At 37.7% G+C, this 18,027-nt stretch overlaps 1 protein-coding gene across 1 annotated transcript in view; it reads right to left on the reverse strand.

Annotated features, from left to right (window-relative positions):
* Positions 1-299: 299 nt before the first annotated feature.
* The window catches only part of LOC135216552 (mucin-19-like), a 37,779-nt gene continuing 20,051 nt past the window's right edge, over positions 300-18,027 (reverse strand). Inside the window, exons 2-6 of the mRNA XM_064251927.1 lie at positions 13,018-13,066; positions 9,682-9,713; positions 7,890-7,935; positions 6,212-6,311; positions 300-6,059 (exon numbers count right to left, since the gene is read on the reverse strand). Of these exons, the coding sequence (XP_064107997.1) occupies positions 1,481-6,059; positions 6,212-6,311; positions 7,890-7,935; positions 9,682-9,713; positions 13,018-13,066 (4,806 nt within the window). The 3' untranslated portion in view covers positions 300-1,480. The remainder of the gene's footprint in view (positions 6,060-6,211; positions 6,312-7,889; positions 7,936-9,681; positions 9,714-13,017; positions 13,067-18,027) is intronic.

Here is an 18,027-nt window from a genome sequence, read left to right on the forward strand (position 1 = left end):
ACGCACACAATTGCCTTTATCTTTTGGGTAGTAAAAACAAAAAAAGGAGAAAATAAAATAACAATGTAAATGATAACAGCATAAAATATAAATAGAAAAGTGAACTAAACTTGAAATGAAATATTGTACAGTAGACCAAGCATAGCAAACAAGGCGTGATCTGACCTCCAGCTTATTCTGGATGCGTGCAAGATTTTCCCCTGATGCATATGTTGCATACATTATATTCCTAACTTAAAGTGAAGTGGTCTTAATAATAAATACTCATAATTAGTATTACTCATACTAACAACAAGGATCAAATAAAAAGGACACAAGTTAAACACGTTCTCATACCTCAGTTATAAGTGGAAACAAAATAATTGAACAGAAATATAGCCTCTAAATTCAGTACATCAAACAAATCAAAACGTTCTAAAATCTACGGCCAAATAACCTGTTGCTTCACCAATGAAAAAAATGCTATATTTTTATAAAAATAATTTTTCTGTATTTTACCATGCACATTATTTATTTTTCACATTTTAATTCTAATAAATGAATAAAAAATATCCTATCCTAGAGAGACAGAGAGAAAGGGGGGAATTTAAAATTTGTTAAAGCGAATTAATGCTTTCTTTTCCAGACAGGCTCTCACAAATACCCCACTTTATTTTCATCTCAGCTATTTTTGGCGTAGTTCTTTCTCTGACTGAATGTGCATTTTATTAGTTCGATACTTCCTACACATTTCCTCTTCAGTCTGGAGTTTGTGATGTACCTCATGGTGTTCTTAGGATTGTACCTTTTTTCGTCGTTCAGTATTCGATACCCAGCCATTTTCATGTTTCATGTTGCCAAGGCAAAACCATACTTGCGAATATGATACAGAAACGCATTGAAACTAATTCTGATGCTTGAGTGATTTGAGTTTAAACTGTTTTCTCAGGATTTCTTAATTTACAAGAAATGGGAATCAGGAAAACTCCTATAGGCATGTAACGAATAACCTACTGGTGTGTAGAAAAGAAAAGAAAATCTAATTTATGAAATTTATTTTCATATATTAAGTAATTAATTATAATAGATAAGAACATGTATGCTAACAATAACAACAATAACACACAAAACAAATCTCACTAGCCTGCTGTGAGTACGGTTTTATGAATATGATATTTGTTAATAATTTACTGATAGCTGTAGACAAATATTTCTCTCTTCCTTAAGGTTACATCCATAGACTTAATTAATCAGAACTGACAGGTTTTTAAAAAAGTTGATTTATAGTTAAAACCTTAAGATGGATTCAAAACATTTGTCTTGAAAGACTTGGTACATCAACAGTGCACAGCACTGTCTCCTTGGGTTAGACTTTGACACATGACTAACAATTAACTTAACCTAATCGCACCAAAATACGACTTCAACTGTCGTCTAATTCTAAAGTCCACTATGTTAGACTTGACGTTATATTTTTAGGCACATCCAGTATGGCCAGTCTCTAAGACTTCCAGGTGAGACTGTATTTATTATAAGGATTAAATGGAGAACTAGAACTTGCTACAAAGGATCTCCTTGTATTATCTACATAAGTAATGGGAAAGCCATCAGTCCTTCGACCTGAAGGGAAGAAGATCCTCCCAAAGCGATTTGATGATGATTTTGGCTGAAAATCTGAAGTGTCACCATGTTTAAATAGCAGGGATGGTCTAAAAGCTCTTCCACCATTGGATCGCTGCTCAGAAACAACCTGCCCTTGGTCCTTGTTTGGTATTGGGGTAACATAAATTTTGCTGTGTCCTTCCTCTGTTTGACGTATATTTCTTCTGGAGTCTCCAACAGGAGGGAGATATCCCAAACTGAGAGGAGATGAAACTTCTCCAATGTTGATGTTATTACCTTGTGATGATGTTGGCAAAAAAGATGAAAATGTCTGGGAACCAGTAGATGATACTTGTGAACCTGAGGACAGTGCAGGGGAGGATGAAGATCCTGTGGATGTGCTACTAAAGGAGAAGACTGCTGGTGCACTGGAGGGCTGGGATGCCGAGGGGAAACTGAAAGAACTGGTTCCCACAGAGGAAAACTGATTAGCATTTGAAAGAAAAGTTAATCCTGATGAAGAGGATGAATGTGATCCTTGTGAAAATGTTGAAGTTGATGATGGACCTTGTGAACTTGCCGCCAATGATGAACCTTGTGATCCTGGTGATCCAAATGATGTTGAGTCTGATGACTCAAAAGGTAATGCAGAGGGAAGATTTAACAATGTTGTTGAACTGAGGGGGAGACTAGAAGGTAGGCTAAGTCCAGTTGAGGGCACAAAGGAACTTTGAGAGATTTCATTTGCAGGAGGTAAGTACCCTCGCTGCAGGGCTGCTAAGTCAATAGCAGACACACTATCCTGTGGGCTACCGAAACTAAATGTTGGTTTGGCATGGGATACAGGAGCCACGACTTCTTGCTTAAGGCTATCTGTTAATGATACAGGTGATGTAGATGGTAGGTTATTTACTGATATCCCATCCAGAGGTTTTTGAACTATGCTTCCTAACTCACTTCCATGTAAGCCAAGTCCTGAAGTAGAAAAGTCTATAGATGGAGGGCTATACTGCTGGGTAAGACTAGTAGGACTATCTACAGAGCCAACTCCGGAGGCAACATTGATAGAAAGTGTATCTGAAATTTTTGAAAGTGACTGGGATCCTGGCTGGCCCAGAGTCTGGCCTTCATCGATGGAAATGGAGTTCAACAAATGTACATTATCTACTGATGGGTCATTATAATTATATCCTTGTAAAGATTGCCCACCTTCAGAAACTATGTTGACAAAGTTACTCGCAGGCTGATTCTGATTAACAGCAGATGATAAATTATCAATTACAAATGTTGTACTGTCAAAATTATTATTATTATCATCATTATTCAAAAATGTATTTTCTGTTACCTGAGAAGTCTGATATTCAGCATTATTCTGGAATGGTTGATTAGCGAAAGTTCCTTGTGAAATCAAGACATTACTATTATCATCAATATTACCTATGCCTCTGAAACCATTTCTTTCTGAGCCTTGTGTTTGATGTTGAACAGAGAACGAGATACCTTGATCTCCTGTAATCAGAATAACATTTCCATGACTTGTGCTTTGTGATCCTGTTGCAGTATTAATTCCTAAACCTGGAGTTAAACTATCTGAAGGAACTGGATAACTATAGCCCTGGTTAGACTGCCTTTCTGTAGAAGGATCTGCTTGTCCCTGACCCTGCACAAAACCCAGTGTTTGACTTTGGTCTTCATTCACTTGGCCTGATACTATACCAGTTAAGTCTGCCAATCCTGGAGTAGGATCTTTACCCAGAAGTTGTTCATTATGTGACTGATCTTGACTAAGTATACCTTGAGTAATGCTAAAGCTATCTTGATCAAGTCCTGCACTTGATACCTGTGCGGGATCTGTCTGTTTCAAGATAGATTCTTCTTGACCTTGGAAAAGCTGTGGTCTAGTTAGTCCTTGCTGGGTTGTGAGTAGTCCTTGATCCTGGAATGTATCTTGACTAATAGCATCTTGTGACTGATCATACTGCCCAGTTGAAGTTTCTCTATTAATACTCTCTGGGTCAACTTGAATGCCTAATGTCCCACGTGCTGGGTCTTCTGTCAGACTTGGGAATGTTTCAAACAAACCACCTAATGGAGGACTCACAGGTGAAGTTCCCTGGCTGCCTGATACACTAAAGGAAGTGGTCTGTGCATCACCAATACCTGGTACTGTAATTCTCCCTGCCGTGTCTAACTGGCTAATAATGCTTTCTGTATCACCTGAAAAGCTGTCACTTACACTTGGAGAAGTTCCAAAGTCAACCTCTGAGAAGGTTTGCCCTGGAGTAATTGTTGGTTTTACAGACAAAGGTAATAATGTTCCATCTGGTATTCCTGCTGATATTAATGTTTCAGTTGGAAAACTTGTTGATATGCTTTGTGATAGAGGGTCACTTACAGGAGAGGTTAATGCATCAGTTATTTCTGGTCTTGTAACTAAAGATGTGAAATCTGATATGCCTTGTCCACCTGCAGGATCAAAAACTACCCCAGCAGTTCCTAGGTCTACTCCAGGGGTACCTGCTGAGCCAAGGAATCCTGCAGTAGTACCAGGGGCATTGTCTGATGGCAATATCCTGTCTCCTACTAAAGCAGGCAAGTCTGATGAATCAGTGATTCCACCTGTTGTACCTGGTCTATCTACTGAACTAGTATATCCTCCAGTTGAGGAAGGATCATCCAGTGAGCTAGTAAGTCCTCCTGTTATGCCTGGGGTACCTAAGGAGCTAATAAATCCTCCAGTGGTACTGGGTTTATTTGATGAATCAGAACCTATCCCTGCAGTACCAGGTTTTCCTCCAACTGCTGTAGGGCTGGCCAATGAGCTAACAAATCCTGTCAACTCAGGCTTACCAGATGGCCCAATAAGATCTGCAGTACTGGGCCTGCCTGGTAAACCAACAACTTCACTTGTTGCTCCAGATTCACTGATTTGATCAGAGAGCCTTGTTGAACCTAACCCATCAGTAAAAGTGGTAAATCCTCCTGGTCCTGCTGGTGTGATTCCTGAATCAACAAATCCTAGATTATCAGATGTAAGAGGAGGGAATTCTGAATCAGTGTCAATGAAATTTTCTGATGTACCAGGTCTCCCTAACACTGCACTGGATCCCCTTGTTGGACCGCTTCTACTTGGTAAGTCAGTAAATCCACCTGCTGCAGTTGTTCCTAATGCTGGACTTGTAAATCCATCTGTTATTCCAGGCCTACCACCTGAGCCAGTAATTCCTGCTTCACTTATTTGACTTGTTGAACCACTTCTACTTGGTAAGCCAGTAAATCCACCTGCTGCACTTGTTCCTAATGCTGGACTAGTAAATCCTTCTGTTATTCCAGGCCCACCACCTGAGCCAGTAATTCCTGCTTCACTTGTTTGACTACCCAGATCTACTAGCTGCCCTTCATCAGTGCTTGTTATTCCACCTGAAGAAACTCCTGCAGTTGTAGGCCTAATTCTTGAAGCAGTGGGCGTCCCTGAGGTACCTGGTTGACTTATTCCAAACCCAGGAGTAATAGATGATTCCTCCACAAAACCAGAGGAAAGTCCTCCTCTATTACTAACATCAGCAGGTAACTGTGATATAGTTTGGGCTCCTGCTTCTATTCCTGTAGCTCCTGTTTTGTCTCTAGATATGCCTGGCCTACGTGTAGAATCAAGAGTGGATCCAGAAGTTCCAGGCCTGCTTTGAATTCCAAGGGTGCTTGGAAATCCTCCTAAGTTTTGTGTACCACTAACCTTGGATGGCAAATTTTCAGATGTTCCACCTCTAGTACTTTGACTAGTTCCTGAACTGGGTAATTCACCTCTTGCATCTTGGATAGCTACTGAAGAAGGTAATCCTCCTCCAATACCTTGACCAATTGCTGCAGAGAGTGGTTCAACTTTTGTACCTTGGCCAGCTACAGAAGTAGGTAGTGCCCCTCTAGTGCCCTGTTCACCTGGTGAACTGGGTAATCCACCTCTTGTGCCTTGGCCACCTGGTGGCGTTGTTAATCCTCTTCTACTACCTTGGTCCCCAGTAACAGTGGGTAGCCCTACTCTAGTATCTGGGTCACTAGCTATAGTGGGTAAACCCCCTCTGCTGCCAGTAACACCTTCTCGGGGTGAAAATGGTAATATTCCACCGTCAGACAAATCACCTTGTGGACCACTTCCTGTTACTGGAAATCTGGCTGTAGTAGGCCGACCTCTTGGGGCACTAGCAGCTGCCGTTCCGGTGACATCATCAAGAAAATTGCTGGGAAGAGTTGAAGGGGTGTCACCAAAGATGTCAGCATTAATGCTATACAAAGACGAAGCCTGGCCACAGTCAAAATCATACCACCAAACACACACTAAGTACTGCTGATTGAAGATGGTTCCATTGGGGCACAAGAAGGAAAACTTCTCAAGCCGTCGACCTTGAGTGACACAAATGTGAAAGACTTGGCATTGAGTATCTTGATCAGCATAATAACCAGGAAAGCCTTGCTGTTCACAACTAGATATGAAAAAAAATTGTTATCATTAATATAATTTGATTGTACATTCTTTCATAGGTACTGCATATTTATACTGCATATTGCATATGTATGAAGCAGATATGCATAAAATGTTATTTCACAAAAGCTTTGTCACTATCATTTTACTTACCTAAAAGAAGTATTGGGTACTTCAGCATATGTTGGGTAATTGCTGCCAGCTTCACCAACTATCATGTCATCATCTGGATCACCAAGCCTAATAATGTCCACTGGTGGAATATTTGATAATAAAAAAGGAAAAAAGAAAAGAAAGCATTATTGAAGGTTCAATTCACGCTACAGTAGAAAGTTTGAGCAGACATATCTGTCTAAATGAAGGGATAACTTTTTAGATTTGAATTTAATCACTGAAAATGTCTTGTTCAAATTTCTACTGCAGTGCTTTCGTAGCAGATATAGGCCTGTCTTAAATAACATATCTTAAAATATTAAAATAGTTAGGGAATAAAAATATTCTGGTCTATGAAAATTGCCAAGAGGGATATACATGACTGCCAGTAAATAAAAGGAAGGATAACATGCAAGGGTCATTGTCAATTGAGTCGGTACTTGTCCTGATACTAAAGAAAATGTTTATTCTACCAAATGTCACCACTCTGTTGTGAAGACTAGAGCATTCTTCACTGACTCTGGATCAGAATCAAGCAGTCACTAAGTTCAGAACTTTACTGCATCTTCTCAGGTCATCATGGGTCTCAGGTACCTGACCCGATGATCTGAAGCACTTTATGACTATCTTCTCTTGTCAGGTTGTCTGTCACCCAGAAGAAGCATTGCACCTGAAACAGTCTTATCACTTGGTTAAAAACATCAATATCACAACATGTAGCACCTAATGAAATCCACACCGTGCTCAATCAAAGTTTCAGGAATTTACTTTACCAAAATTCTTTGAAATTAAGCATACATAACTACAAATCCTTTCACCTAAGTCTATTATAACCACCCTCCATCAGTAAATTCTTAGTTTGAAAAATCCATAGGTTCTTGTGCTATAAATTTTGGTGAATTCTTCAGGAAGTAAAGATGTCATTTGAATACTTGAGTGTTACTAACAGATAAAAGCCTATTGGTCGATCTTATGAATAGTCCATACAGAAAAGTCTAAAGTTTACTCGTGCAAAACATGGCCCTGTCACCAAAAGAGATCCTTGGCTCATATGTGCTATTACCAGTGACACAGTTTTAGAATTGCTGCTTAGCAAATGAGAAAGGCAAGTCTTAGTAAAGGAAGAATGTGGAACAGTGTGGGAAAAGACTGCAAGCTTTGTGAATATAGTCTTGACGAGAGAGAGAGAGAGAGAGAGAGAGAGAGAGAGAGAGAGAGAGAGAGAGAGAGAGTGCCTAATTGGGTCAGTGCAATTATGCAAGAGTAGGTGGTGAAGTTGAAATTAAAGGAGAATTAAAACTACCACAGGGTGCCTAATGAAAGTTTTGCTGTGCTCATGAAATCAGGTGTAGGATATATAAAAGTTCTTTGAATGTAAGAGTACTAATGAAATTGCTAAGGAGGGATAGGTTCTTGTCAAATGTTTCATAAAACAACTTTTAATAAAAAACAGCTCCACAATTATTAATGGCTAACCACTTAAACCCCTGTGTTACGAACAAATTCAAGCCTCTAGTAATTGGGAAATGCTGTAGAATAAACAAAAGAATAAAGTGGATCCTATAGCTGTCATTTGATTTTAAAATGAATGTGTGCAGCCCTGCCCGTGAGCTTTATTTCAGATACCATCATTTCCGGTAAACACTAATTTAGCACCATACCACAATCAGATAGTTACCTGCTGTCAGTGCATTGAAGACGGCTTCCTCTTCTTGTGCTCTAACCTGATGAACAAAAGGCATTTTCATAAGAGGAATTTTATTATTCCACTTGACAGAATTATCAAAGGAATGTGTTGATACTCAGGCTAATGTAAATCAATGCTAACGGTATATTTAAGAATGAGGAAGTGAAAATTACATCACTTTGAATAAAGGCTTAAGCTTATATTGCAAAAGAGGACAATTGGGACTCATTCATATAATAATGGCGCTTGTTATGAATGATAGATCATCTCACACTACTCTCCCACTGAAATTTTCTAACAACTCAAACATTCATACAGGTAGATATCTGAAAACATTGATAGAGATATAACAGACATCTTTTTATAAGATTGCACATTCACTTGACATACAAAGAACGTAGTTTTTAGCCTCTTCATTGTCTGTTAAAATTAGCACAATGGAAAGACTTAGCTGAGTTTACAGCAGTACAGTTTAGTACAAAGCACAAAACGCTAAGAACAGTTTAGTTTGATTTTCAAGTATTACTGCAGCCATAGCAGCACAATGATGCTGTTGGCCAAGAGGGCATGGTATCTAATGCTAGATTAAGTTATAATCAGTTCACCCTAACCTCTTCTTAGGATTGTTAAAGTAATAAAATAATAATCGTGATGCTTATCCAAGAAAACTTGTTTGACAAGTTCCTGCCTTTTAGTTCCTTGATAAAGCTGTCAGTGATGTGTTTATATGAAACTAAAGTCTTATCATTTAGCTTAAAGATAAAGATCTGGCTATTCTCAAGAGTTTGTTTTCGGGTGCTATCAACCTTACATTTTACCAGCTTTACATCTTCAAAAATGAATGAATCATAAAATTTAGGCAATGCAGGCAACGAGATTCTTTCATTGCCTAAGCCAGTGTAAAAAGGGAACTGGAGTGGTTGGACAGCGTGACAATGAGATCCAGCTCTATTTCAAGCAAGAAAGAAGGGTGTGAAGCTGAGGCTGAAAATAGGATAAAAGCAGCTTGAAGGAAATAGAGAAAGGTGGCAGTGGTAATGTGACAAAAGAATGACAAATAAACTAAAAATAAAAATCTAATGTGCAGTAGTCAGATTGGTGATGATGTATGGTTCAGAAACATGGTCATTAACAAGGAAGGAGGAACAGGAACAGAATGAGGATGTTGAAGTGGATTCTGAGGCTGTTGCTGCATGAGAGGTTGGAACATGAAGAAAATTAGAGGATGTGCAGGGGTGGTAAGGCTTATGGATATGATAAGAGAGTAGAGACTGAGATGGTATGGACATGTAATAAAGACGAGTGAGGGCAGAGGGAGTGAAGAGGGCTTGGATGGAACAAGTTAAGGGAGAAGGTCAAGAGGGAGGCAAAGGATTAGATGGCGTGATAAAGTGACAGGGGATTTCAAGAAGGAAATGCTTTTGACAGAAACAGACAGAGAAGATATATCAAGGGAACTGACTCCTTAGATTAGATTAATGGTGGTGATGAAGAAGTTAAAGTCAAGGAAAGAAATTAGATTAATACAAGGATCTAAATCCTTGAATTTGATAACAGTTATCGATTAGAGCTTGTGCGAGCCTAAAATTGAACAAGACTGATGGATGAAACACTAGGAAAGTCGAAAGAAAGTTTAAATACAAAGGGGCAGAATAAGTAAGTTTCTAAGCACAGAATTCCCAAGAGCAGAAGGAGTTTCTAAGTATATTCTCCAAGTACAACAGCTGGATTCTACCAGATATTAAGCTGAAAGCCAAACTAAATTTTTACATGACATACATACCGCGAAACAGGTCCATGCTATGAGTCCGATGGCTGTGAAAAGAAAGACAAAACTGATAAAATACTTTCATAGCAGTCTGCTACATTTTCTGACTGTATATGGGCAAGGCATAAAATTTTATAAATCTTGCAATTGTAAAGAATCAATGGAACTGAGACTAAGTTGATTAAAGAAGAAGACAGAGCTTTGCAGACGTTTGAGAAACAAAATGAGATATTTTCATGCTCATAATGTGATAATTTACACTGAGTTTTTAAATTTTATCTTCATTCGACAGAAAAATCTTGACAGCTAAACGATAATGGCTATCTATTCTCAAAGTCAGGAAAATAAAATAATCTGAAAAAAATATTCTTGAGCTTTAAATAGTTTTTTGGAGAATGTATAAAACTGAGTATTGAGCAGAAACAGGGTGAATTATGGAGCAAAGTTCTCAGACAATAGAAAAAATTCTTTTATAATGCAAAATTTTTACTTTCTTTGCTATATAGCCTAATGTAAGCATCTCTCAAGGTGAAATATGTAAAAATGTTCGCCATGCAAGACTCCCTCGGGGTGTGGTATGTGGCCCTGAAGGAGCATCATGTTAGTCGGCTGGGTGGTTGAGATTAAACTGGTTTATGTGGACATAGGCCATTCATTGCTCTAAGACAAGTTGCGTGCCATTACAGTAGGTGTGGAAGGAATTAGGAGGCCAGGTGTGACCTTCAGAACTCTTCCCAATGAGTCGTCAGTTTAATGGGCTTACTCGACAGATATTTCAAGAGAAGATTACCTAACTTTATTTTGGAAACGTACCATACAGCACTGTAAGTAAGAGGAAGAAATAATAGCCTTGCTACTATCTGAACTGAAGGTGTACCTCAATCGTCGAGAGATTCACAGTTATAAGAGCGGTTTGATAGCGACTGATAGCCATTAAACACTTATCTCTTGCTTCTCCAAAAATAAAAACGAAAAATATGTAACAATGAAGAACCCCCTCCATTCTGATTTGTATTCTCTTGCCTCTCCTAAGAAGTTATTCTCTGGTTTCACCATATAAATGTGTGATCGTGGTGAATAATAATAGTAATAATAATAATAATAATAATAATAATAATAATAATAATAATAATAATAATAATAATAATAATAATAATAATTGTTATCATAATTTTTATTGTCAAAGCTAGGGAGGGGGGCTGGGGGTCTCCTCCTATTGGCTTGGAGCAGAATGGCTCATCCTGGGGCTGGGAGTTATGTGGGTACTCTGAAGTTGCAGGTGACTAAATTGTTATTCCAGGGATGCGCCTCACTATTCTCCTGAGAAGAAGGGTCTCCTGGGTTACTTTGAGCAACAGTTTCCACTAGAGGATAGCGAGGGCCTCCTAATACCGAAGGCATGGATAGACGTTGTTGCCTTTCAGGATTTTTGTGCTTCTTATGATCTGCTGCCGTTGGGTGCTACAGCCGTGTTCCCTCATCTAGTGCTGGTATACCATCCCTTCATGTAGGTGAACGGAGAACTTCTTGGAGAGTCGAGTCATTGTCAAGATATTTGGAAAATAACTCCTCTCCAAATATTGTGCCCTGAGAAAGGATGCTGTCATACGCACATTGGTACGACTATGACTCGACTCTACAAGAGGACCTCTGTTTGGCCTACATGAAGGGTTAGTATACCAGCACTGCCTGTGGGAACATGGCAGTGGCCCCCAACGCCAGCAGATCGTAAGGAGCTCAAAAATCCTTGATTGCTACATCAACCATTGCTGCCTCTCATATCTGGATGCCCTAACTCGCTATCCTCCGATGATAACCGTCACTGAACATAACCCAGGAGACCCTTCTTCCTCCACTTGCTACTTCAGGCAGTGGCACCCCTGTGACCATGGTCCATGCCTATGACCACAACTCCGGGACCGTTGCCACCCACTTAACATCTACGTCAGTCAGCCAGACTCCCTTGGATGAGTCATCCTGCTCCCAGTCAACAGGAGGAGCCCTCCAGCTTTGACGGCCAATCAAAATAGCCAAAAACTTTGCTTGCGGGTATAAATATGGCATTGTTGTACCCATGTCTTTATTATTATTATTATTATTATTATTGTAGATCCCTCATTGAAAAAATGACCTTACCTTACCTGAAGATAAGGGAAAAATTAACATTATCATAATAGAGCCTTGTTGAAAGATACTCTTTTTTTAAAGTGTAAAGGTGTGAAGACAAGTGGAAGGAAGAAAAATGGAGCAACGAATTAAATGTGGTGGTAAAAATGGCTACAGATGATAAAGATAGAAGGATAGATGTATACTGCAGTAGAAAGAAGGAAAGGAAGGTCAGTGAAGGGAGTTTTGGTAAGCTAACGGTGAAATGCGTGAAGTGACCTTTTAGGAACTTACCACAAAAAAAAAAAAAAAAAAAAAAAAAATCAGAATCTGGATACTGAATGTTAGTGAAACAAAAAACTTGCAATGTACTAAGATACTTTGCACATTAGAGGCCTTGTAAAGCAAAGATTGTGGAAATAAGGAGATATGTAGAGGTATGGTACAATAAGGAAATGGTGAGAGGGTTTGTATAGTTGGAAAGACAGCTCTAATTTTAAGTATCTACATCCTGTTGGGAGAATAGAGGTAGACAAATTGGTGCAAAATATTTAAGATTTTGATATCCTGGGAGGAATATGAAGAGCAGCAATAATAGTGGGATGGAAAGTGCTTCAAATCCAGAAACCCAGAGAGTGTCTGTGTGCAAGAGTTTAGCAGCGTGGTGGGGCAGTCAGCTGCACTTAGGGAGTTTTCTGAATAGTTTTGATCTGGCAGTTAAATGTCGGATGCTTCTAATCTGTTCTCTGGAAGCACCCTTTGGCAAAGTCTTGTAAACTTACGTACACGTACTTGTACTTGTATGTCTGCAAGAGTCCAGGTTGCTTCCATATAAAAGGAAAAACTTAAAATTGAAGAATTTACGTATTATGTCCTTGAACATTGGACCATAATTACAGAAGAACATATGAGGTCCATGTAGCGCATGCCTCCGAAAGAGTTAACGACAACATACATGTAATTAGACAATTGTATACTAAACAAAGTCAAAGTTCATACTTCTTTTCGTTATTTTTAGGATCAAACGTTACCAATTTCTTCTTCATTATTTAGAGTAGGAAAATGTGACCCATTTAAATCTCCCGTCAATTTTTTAAAAATCTCTTCAACTGAATGAAATTCCCTGAGCTTCATGGAACTTTTGGAAAGCTCATCGTGGAATCTAGCTGCTGTACGGTTCTTCTTTCAGTGATTTTTTTTCTTTTATTTTTCCTGAAAACAAGATTGTGGTGCCTAGTAACTTACCTATGAATAAGACCCTGTGGGGCCGTAACGTCGTCATTGCTGTGTAATTCTGTAAAGAAAAAAATAAATATATTAGCATTGTCTTTTTATTTCCCAAATTTTCAAGACTGCGAATCTCATCTTCAGGGCTGTAAATTATATAATATTTACAAATTAAAACAAGACTTTAATATCAGATTAAAAAGTGAAAAAGGATAAAGATCTTAAATAGTATACAAAACTTAAATCAGCACCCATCTCTATTGGAACTAAAAACTGAGTGACACTTTCCCGTTTGGAAAGGGGGACATCAACTATGCTATAAACAAAACTTTGAATTAGGTCTGGCCATTTAATGGGGCACAAGCTGTGTGCTAAGACAACGATGTCGAAATCCTTGTATGAAAATGAGGTTTTACATTTATTGCAATGTTCTCGAATATTTGAAAATTCTTAGGTTTTCAAAGCACATCCCGTCCAGTGACTGACTCCAAGATGAGAATCGATTCTGACCTTGAGCAATCTTTTGGTGGTTTCCACGTATTTCCCAATTTTACATTTCGGGCAAGAAAAGCATTAAACCAATTAAACCAACAAAGGTCGCATCGAAGCCGGAAGCTTATCTTTGTGGGAGAACAAAGAACCCAGAGCTTTAGGATTTTTAGTTACTAATTTGCGATTCACAGCCGGAAAGTATTCTAAATTACTATTGTATTTGGAAATTGTTGGAATAAATGAAAGGAATAGAGGCATGCATTAATGATTTAGGTACTTTCGGTAAAGGCTGACGTGGCTGAAATTTGTTGTTTAAGAAGTTATTCGCATGTTTAAAAAATAAGTTCCAAATACAAAAAGTAATTCAGAATACAATAACTAAAAATCCTAAAACTCTCGAAAATCTGGAAAATAAAAAATAATACTACACTGGCTTTTTTCCTTCTTTTTGGTATCTTTGTCCTACGTAGGTTTTATTACAATTTTTACACGGAATCTTATAAATACAGCCTGTTCCATTTCCAGGGGAATTTCTGATCAGCAAGTTTCTAATAGTTCCTGGGGTTTTGAACACAACATTAATACCTAGTGGTTTGACTTGTCTCGGGATGTTATTAAAGCAAGTATAAAAAGGAAACCCTAAAAGATTTTTGTTTTCGAACTTTTCAGTTTTTGTCAATCCATATATATATATATACACATGTATATATATATATATATATATATATATAGTATATATATATATACATATATATATATATGTATATATATATATATATATATATATATATATATACTATATATATATATATATATATACATACACACATATACATATATATTGTGTTTGTTGTAATTTTTATTTGTGTTTGGGGATAATTTCTTCCCTAATAATGGCACAAATGTCATTATTCAAGTTTTAGTCCATTATAGCTGTTGAAAGTCATGAAGATAAGTTTTATTTGAGCGTTTATTTTGCAAAAAAATGGGGGAATATTAAAATATTTTATTGTGACTAAGATTTGGTTAAATAAGCATCGAGAGAGGAAACGACATTGAAGTCATTGTGAGCGATTTCATTAGAGTTGCTCTATTTAACAAATGAAATTGAGCAGCAATTGCTCGCTACGCGTTTTACATTTATTTTAGCTATTATTGTATGTCTTGTCCTTTACCTGTATACGGTGTTTTTTTTATTCACTAGGCAGAAGCTGGACTGGGGCGAATACTGAAATGTCAATATTTTAGGCTACGGCTATGAAGACAATCGAATATTTGCTCTGTGAAACTGGAATGTATGTTAGGTTACTATACAAGAAAAAAAAAGGACCTTCCTTAAATAGTGACCCCTAAGGGTTTGAGAACGGTATGTATCCACCTTTGCGGCGTATTTAGTACAAGGCCGTTGGAGGTGACCCTATAAACATGAACAAAAGGCTGTAAATATCATACAGATATCATACAAAGAAATATTAGTCATAAATAACGACCCCAACTTTCCTGGGGTTTACTATCTGGGAAAGATCCCCCAAAACAGTAACACATCAAAATAATCACTATCTTTTCACAATACAGTTTTAAACATTAAACCGTGTCAGCTCGATATAATTTAGCACTTGATTGTGTACCACGTTCAAATGAATAATCCCACTAGTAAAATACGCTTAGTATTAGTGATCTGCACCGAGTTAGCCTCGAAATAAAAACATCGCTGCAGTACTTTATAAGATTATTATATATATATAATATATATTATATATTATATATATTATAAATATATATATATATGTAATATACATACACAAACATACACAAACATACACACACACACACGCATATATATATGTATATATATATATATATATATATATATATATATATATATATATATATATATATATGCTTACGCCAGCACAAGAAACGATAATGATGCGTTGATATCCAGTGACCTTGAAGAGATCAGTGGCGTTAGCATGAGTTTCCGGTGGTGATGAGATAGCTGCTTTGAGAGTTTGATTACTGTTGTCTTTGTATACCAAATGAACTTCTGGGTCACTGAAAAGATGAAACCAGGTAGCATGGCGGTAGCCGCTGCCTGAACCTTTCTGTGAAGTCGAACTCGCTTTATTTATTATGTTCTTGACGAATGCGCCCTAATAGTTTTGTCCTTTGCTCGTTATTAACGTATGAAATGACAAAACAAAACTAAGCGCGGTTGCAACTTTGAAGTCTTTCACTTTCTTGGCGTGTGCGTCCACAATCGGCAACCATAGCTTACCTGGGTAACAATTATGCGGATGGCTCCTCAATACGGTGGTCGTGAATAATTATCTGTGCACAAATACTTTCATTCACCATAAAATACGTTCACTCAAACGAAAGACGAAATCGCGTATATATGTATATGTCGTTCTCTTTGCTTGGTTCGTCAGTGTGCAGTATTGCAGATATAATAATGCTTTACAGTACATGTCACGCGGCATTCATTAATGAGTATAAGTATACACACCAAGATATACTCCGAGGATTGTTTTTAATACACTTATTGTATCATGAAGAACAACGCGATGACTGACATTACATCCACCGATGGGGACTGACCAAGTCTGAATGAGTCGTATGAGGAGGCACAAAGATCCTTTATGCCGCCGAGAAAGTTGTATTGGTGCCGCCGCGGTGGGTGATTTAGTGCAGCTGGCGACAGCATAAGGGATTCTCTCTCTCTCTCTCTCTCTCTCTCTCTCTCTCTCTCTCTCATTTATTTTCGACTGATGAGCATCGTCTTTTGAAATATAAGACTTGTCAGAGTCGCATTTGCAAGGAAATAATTACTAGTCTGAGACTAGGGTAAGTCAATTATTTACGACGTCTCGCAAGGGGCCTCAGAAGTAAACAAATTGTAACATCAGCGAAATGTGCCATATAGGAGAGCGCTGTCATTTTGCAGTCGGAAATCAGGGAATTCACGACATGGCGATTCCATCTTTTATTTTAATCATTAGTTAGGAGTAAAGGATCATGGTGTTACGATCTACTGCAACAGGAGAAGGAAATGAAAAAAAAAAAATTGTGTTTAATCTTGAGTACGTCTCGGAGCTATCATTTGTCTTTATACAAGCATTGGTATATACAAATGTTTCAGTTATAACACAGACACACACACACACACACACACACACACACACACATATATATATATATGTATATATATACACAGTGTGTATACATACATATATTATATATATATATATATATATATATTATATATAATGTATACATACTTATATTCTGTTATATATATTAATAATATATATATATATAATATATATAATATATATATATATATATTCTATATATATATAATTGGAAAGATAAAGATCTCAGGAAGGACGTGAAGTTTTATGAGCAGGATTTTATACATGGAAAAGTAGTTGACAAGAGATATATAGTATATATAGCGGTAAGGGTGATTTTGTGTTTGAGTGTGTGTGTATGTGAAAGAAAAAGTAAGACCGAGAATTATAATTGGGTATGAAAAATTGTGCCTTTGTGATTCCTTTATCAGGTGTATATCAAATTCTCCGAGTCTTATTATTGTCTAATTTGAGTAAACTGGATGTTACTTAATCCCATACGTAACCGAAAAGAAGTGAAGAATCGGCAGGGGTTCATGAATGTAACAGATAAAACCGAGCGGCAAATAGCATCTTCCTTATTCTTCTCCTCTCAGAAAAAACATTTGTGATCTTGTCCCTTGAGGTCATTGTCAGAAGCTGCAAATCACGAAGGAACTGGATGCGTACAGGTCCGTCAGAGACTTGAAGGTTGTTGCTGCCGTGATTTAGTGGGACGAAAGTATTTCTTTAGCGCAACATCATTTACAATTTTCATCGTAAATATCTTTTCATAATAAATTTCATGTATATCAGTTTTATTGCTCTCTGGTTACACTAGCCAAGCAAAAAGTTGATGAAATATTAAGATTTGGGAAAGTAGGGAATCGTTCCTGGAGATGATTGATACCCAGTTTTCTCATCAGTTATGAATGAATGAAGTTGAAAGCATGTTTTGCGGTTTGGATGCAATTTCGTTGCGTTTTCAGATCAATGAAGACAGTGAGGATTTATGCCAGATCACCTGACCTCAAGGGTTTTATTTCAACTGTCATTCAGAATACAAGAAAAATTGCGGAAGGATTAAAGGAGACCTGATCTGTCTGATTTGTTTGTTAGCAGCAGAATGATTGTTATCTGTATTGTGCTCTTGGTGATCGCCTTGAACCCTCGTCATTAGACTGGTTGTTTGCTGCGCGTAGTAAGCGAGCGAGTGAGGTGGAGCTTAAATATTGCAAATATGTCGCCTCTTGTCATGAGGTTAGCAATGGTCTGGCGGTAGCTCGTTCGGAATTTGGTAAACACCAGTGGGGGGTTTCATCTGAACGCGGTATTTTGACGTAATGATATTTGTGGTCCATCACACTTTTTCGCGAAAAGAGGCCTCGCTCTTGACTACCACACCGAATCAGGTTTAAATGTA

Source organism: Macrobrachium nipponense, chromosome 6, assembly GCF_015104395.2.
Source record: "Macrobrachium nipponense isolate FS-2020 chromosome 6, ASM1510439v2, whole genome shotgun sequence".
Lineage (NCBI taxonomy): Eukaryota > Metazoa > Arthropoda > Malacostraca > Decapoda > Palaemonidae > Macrobrachium > Macrobrachium nipponense.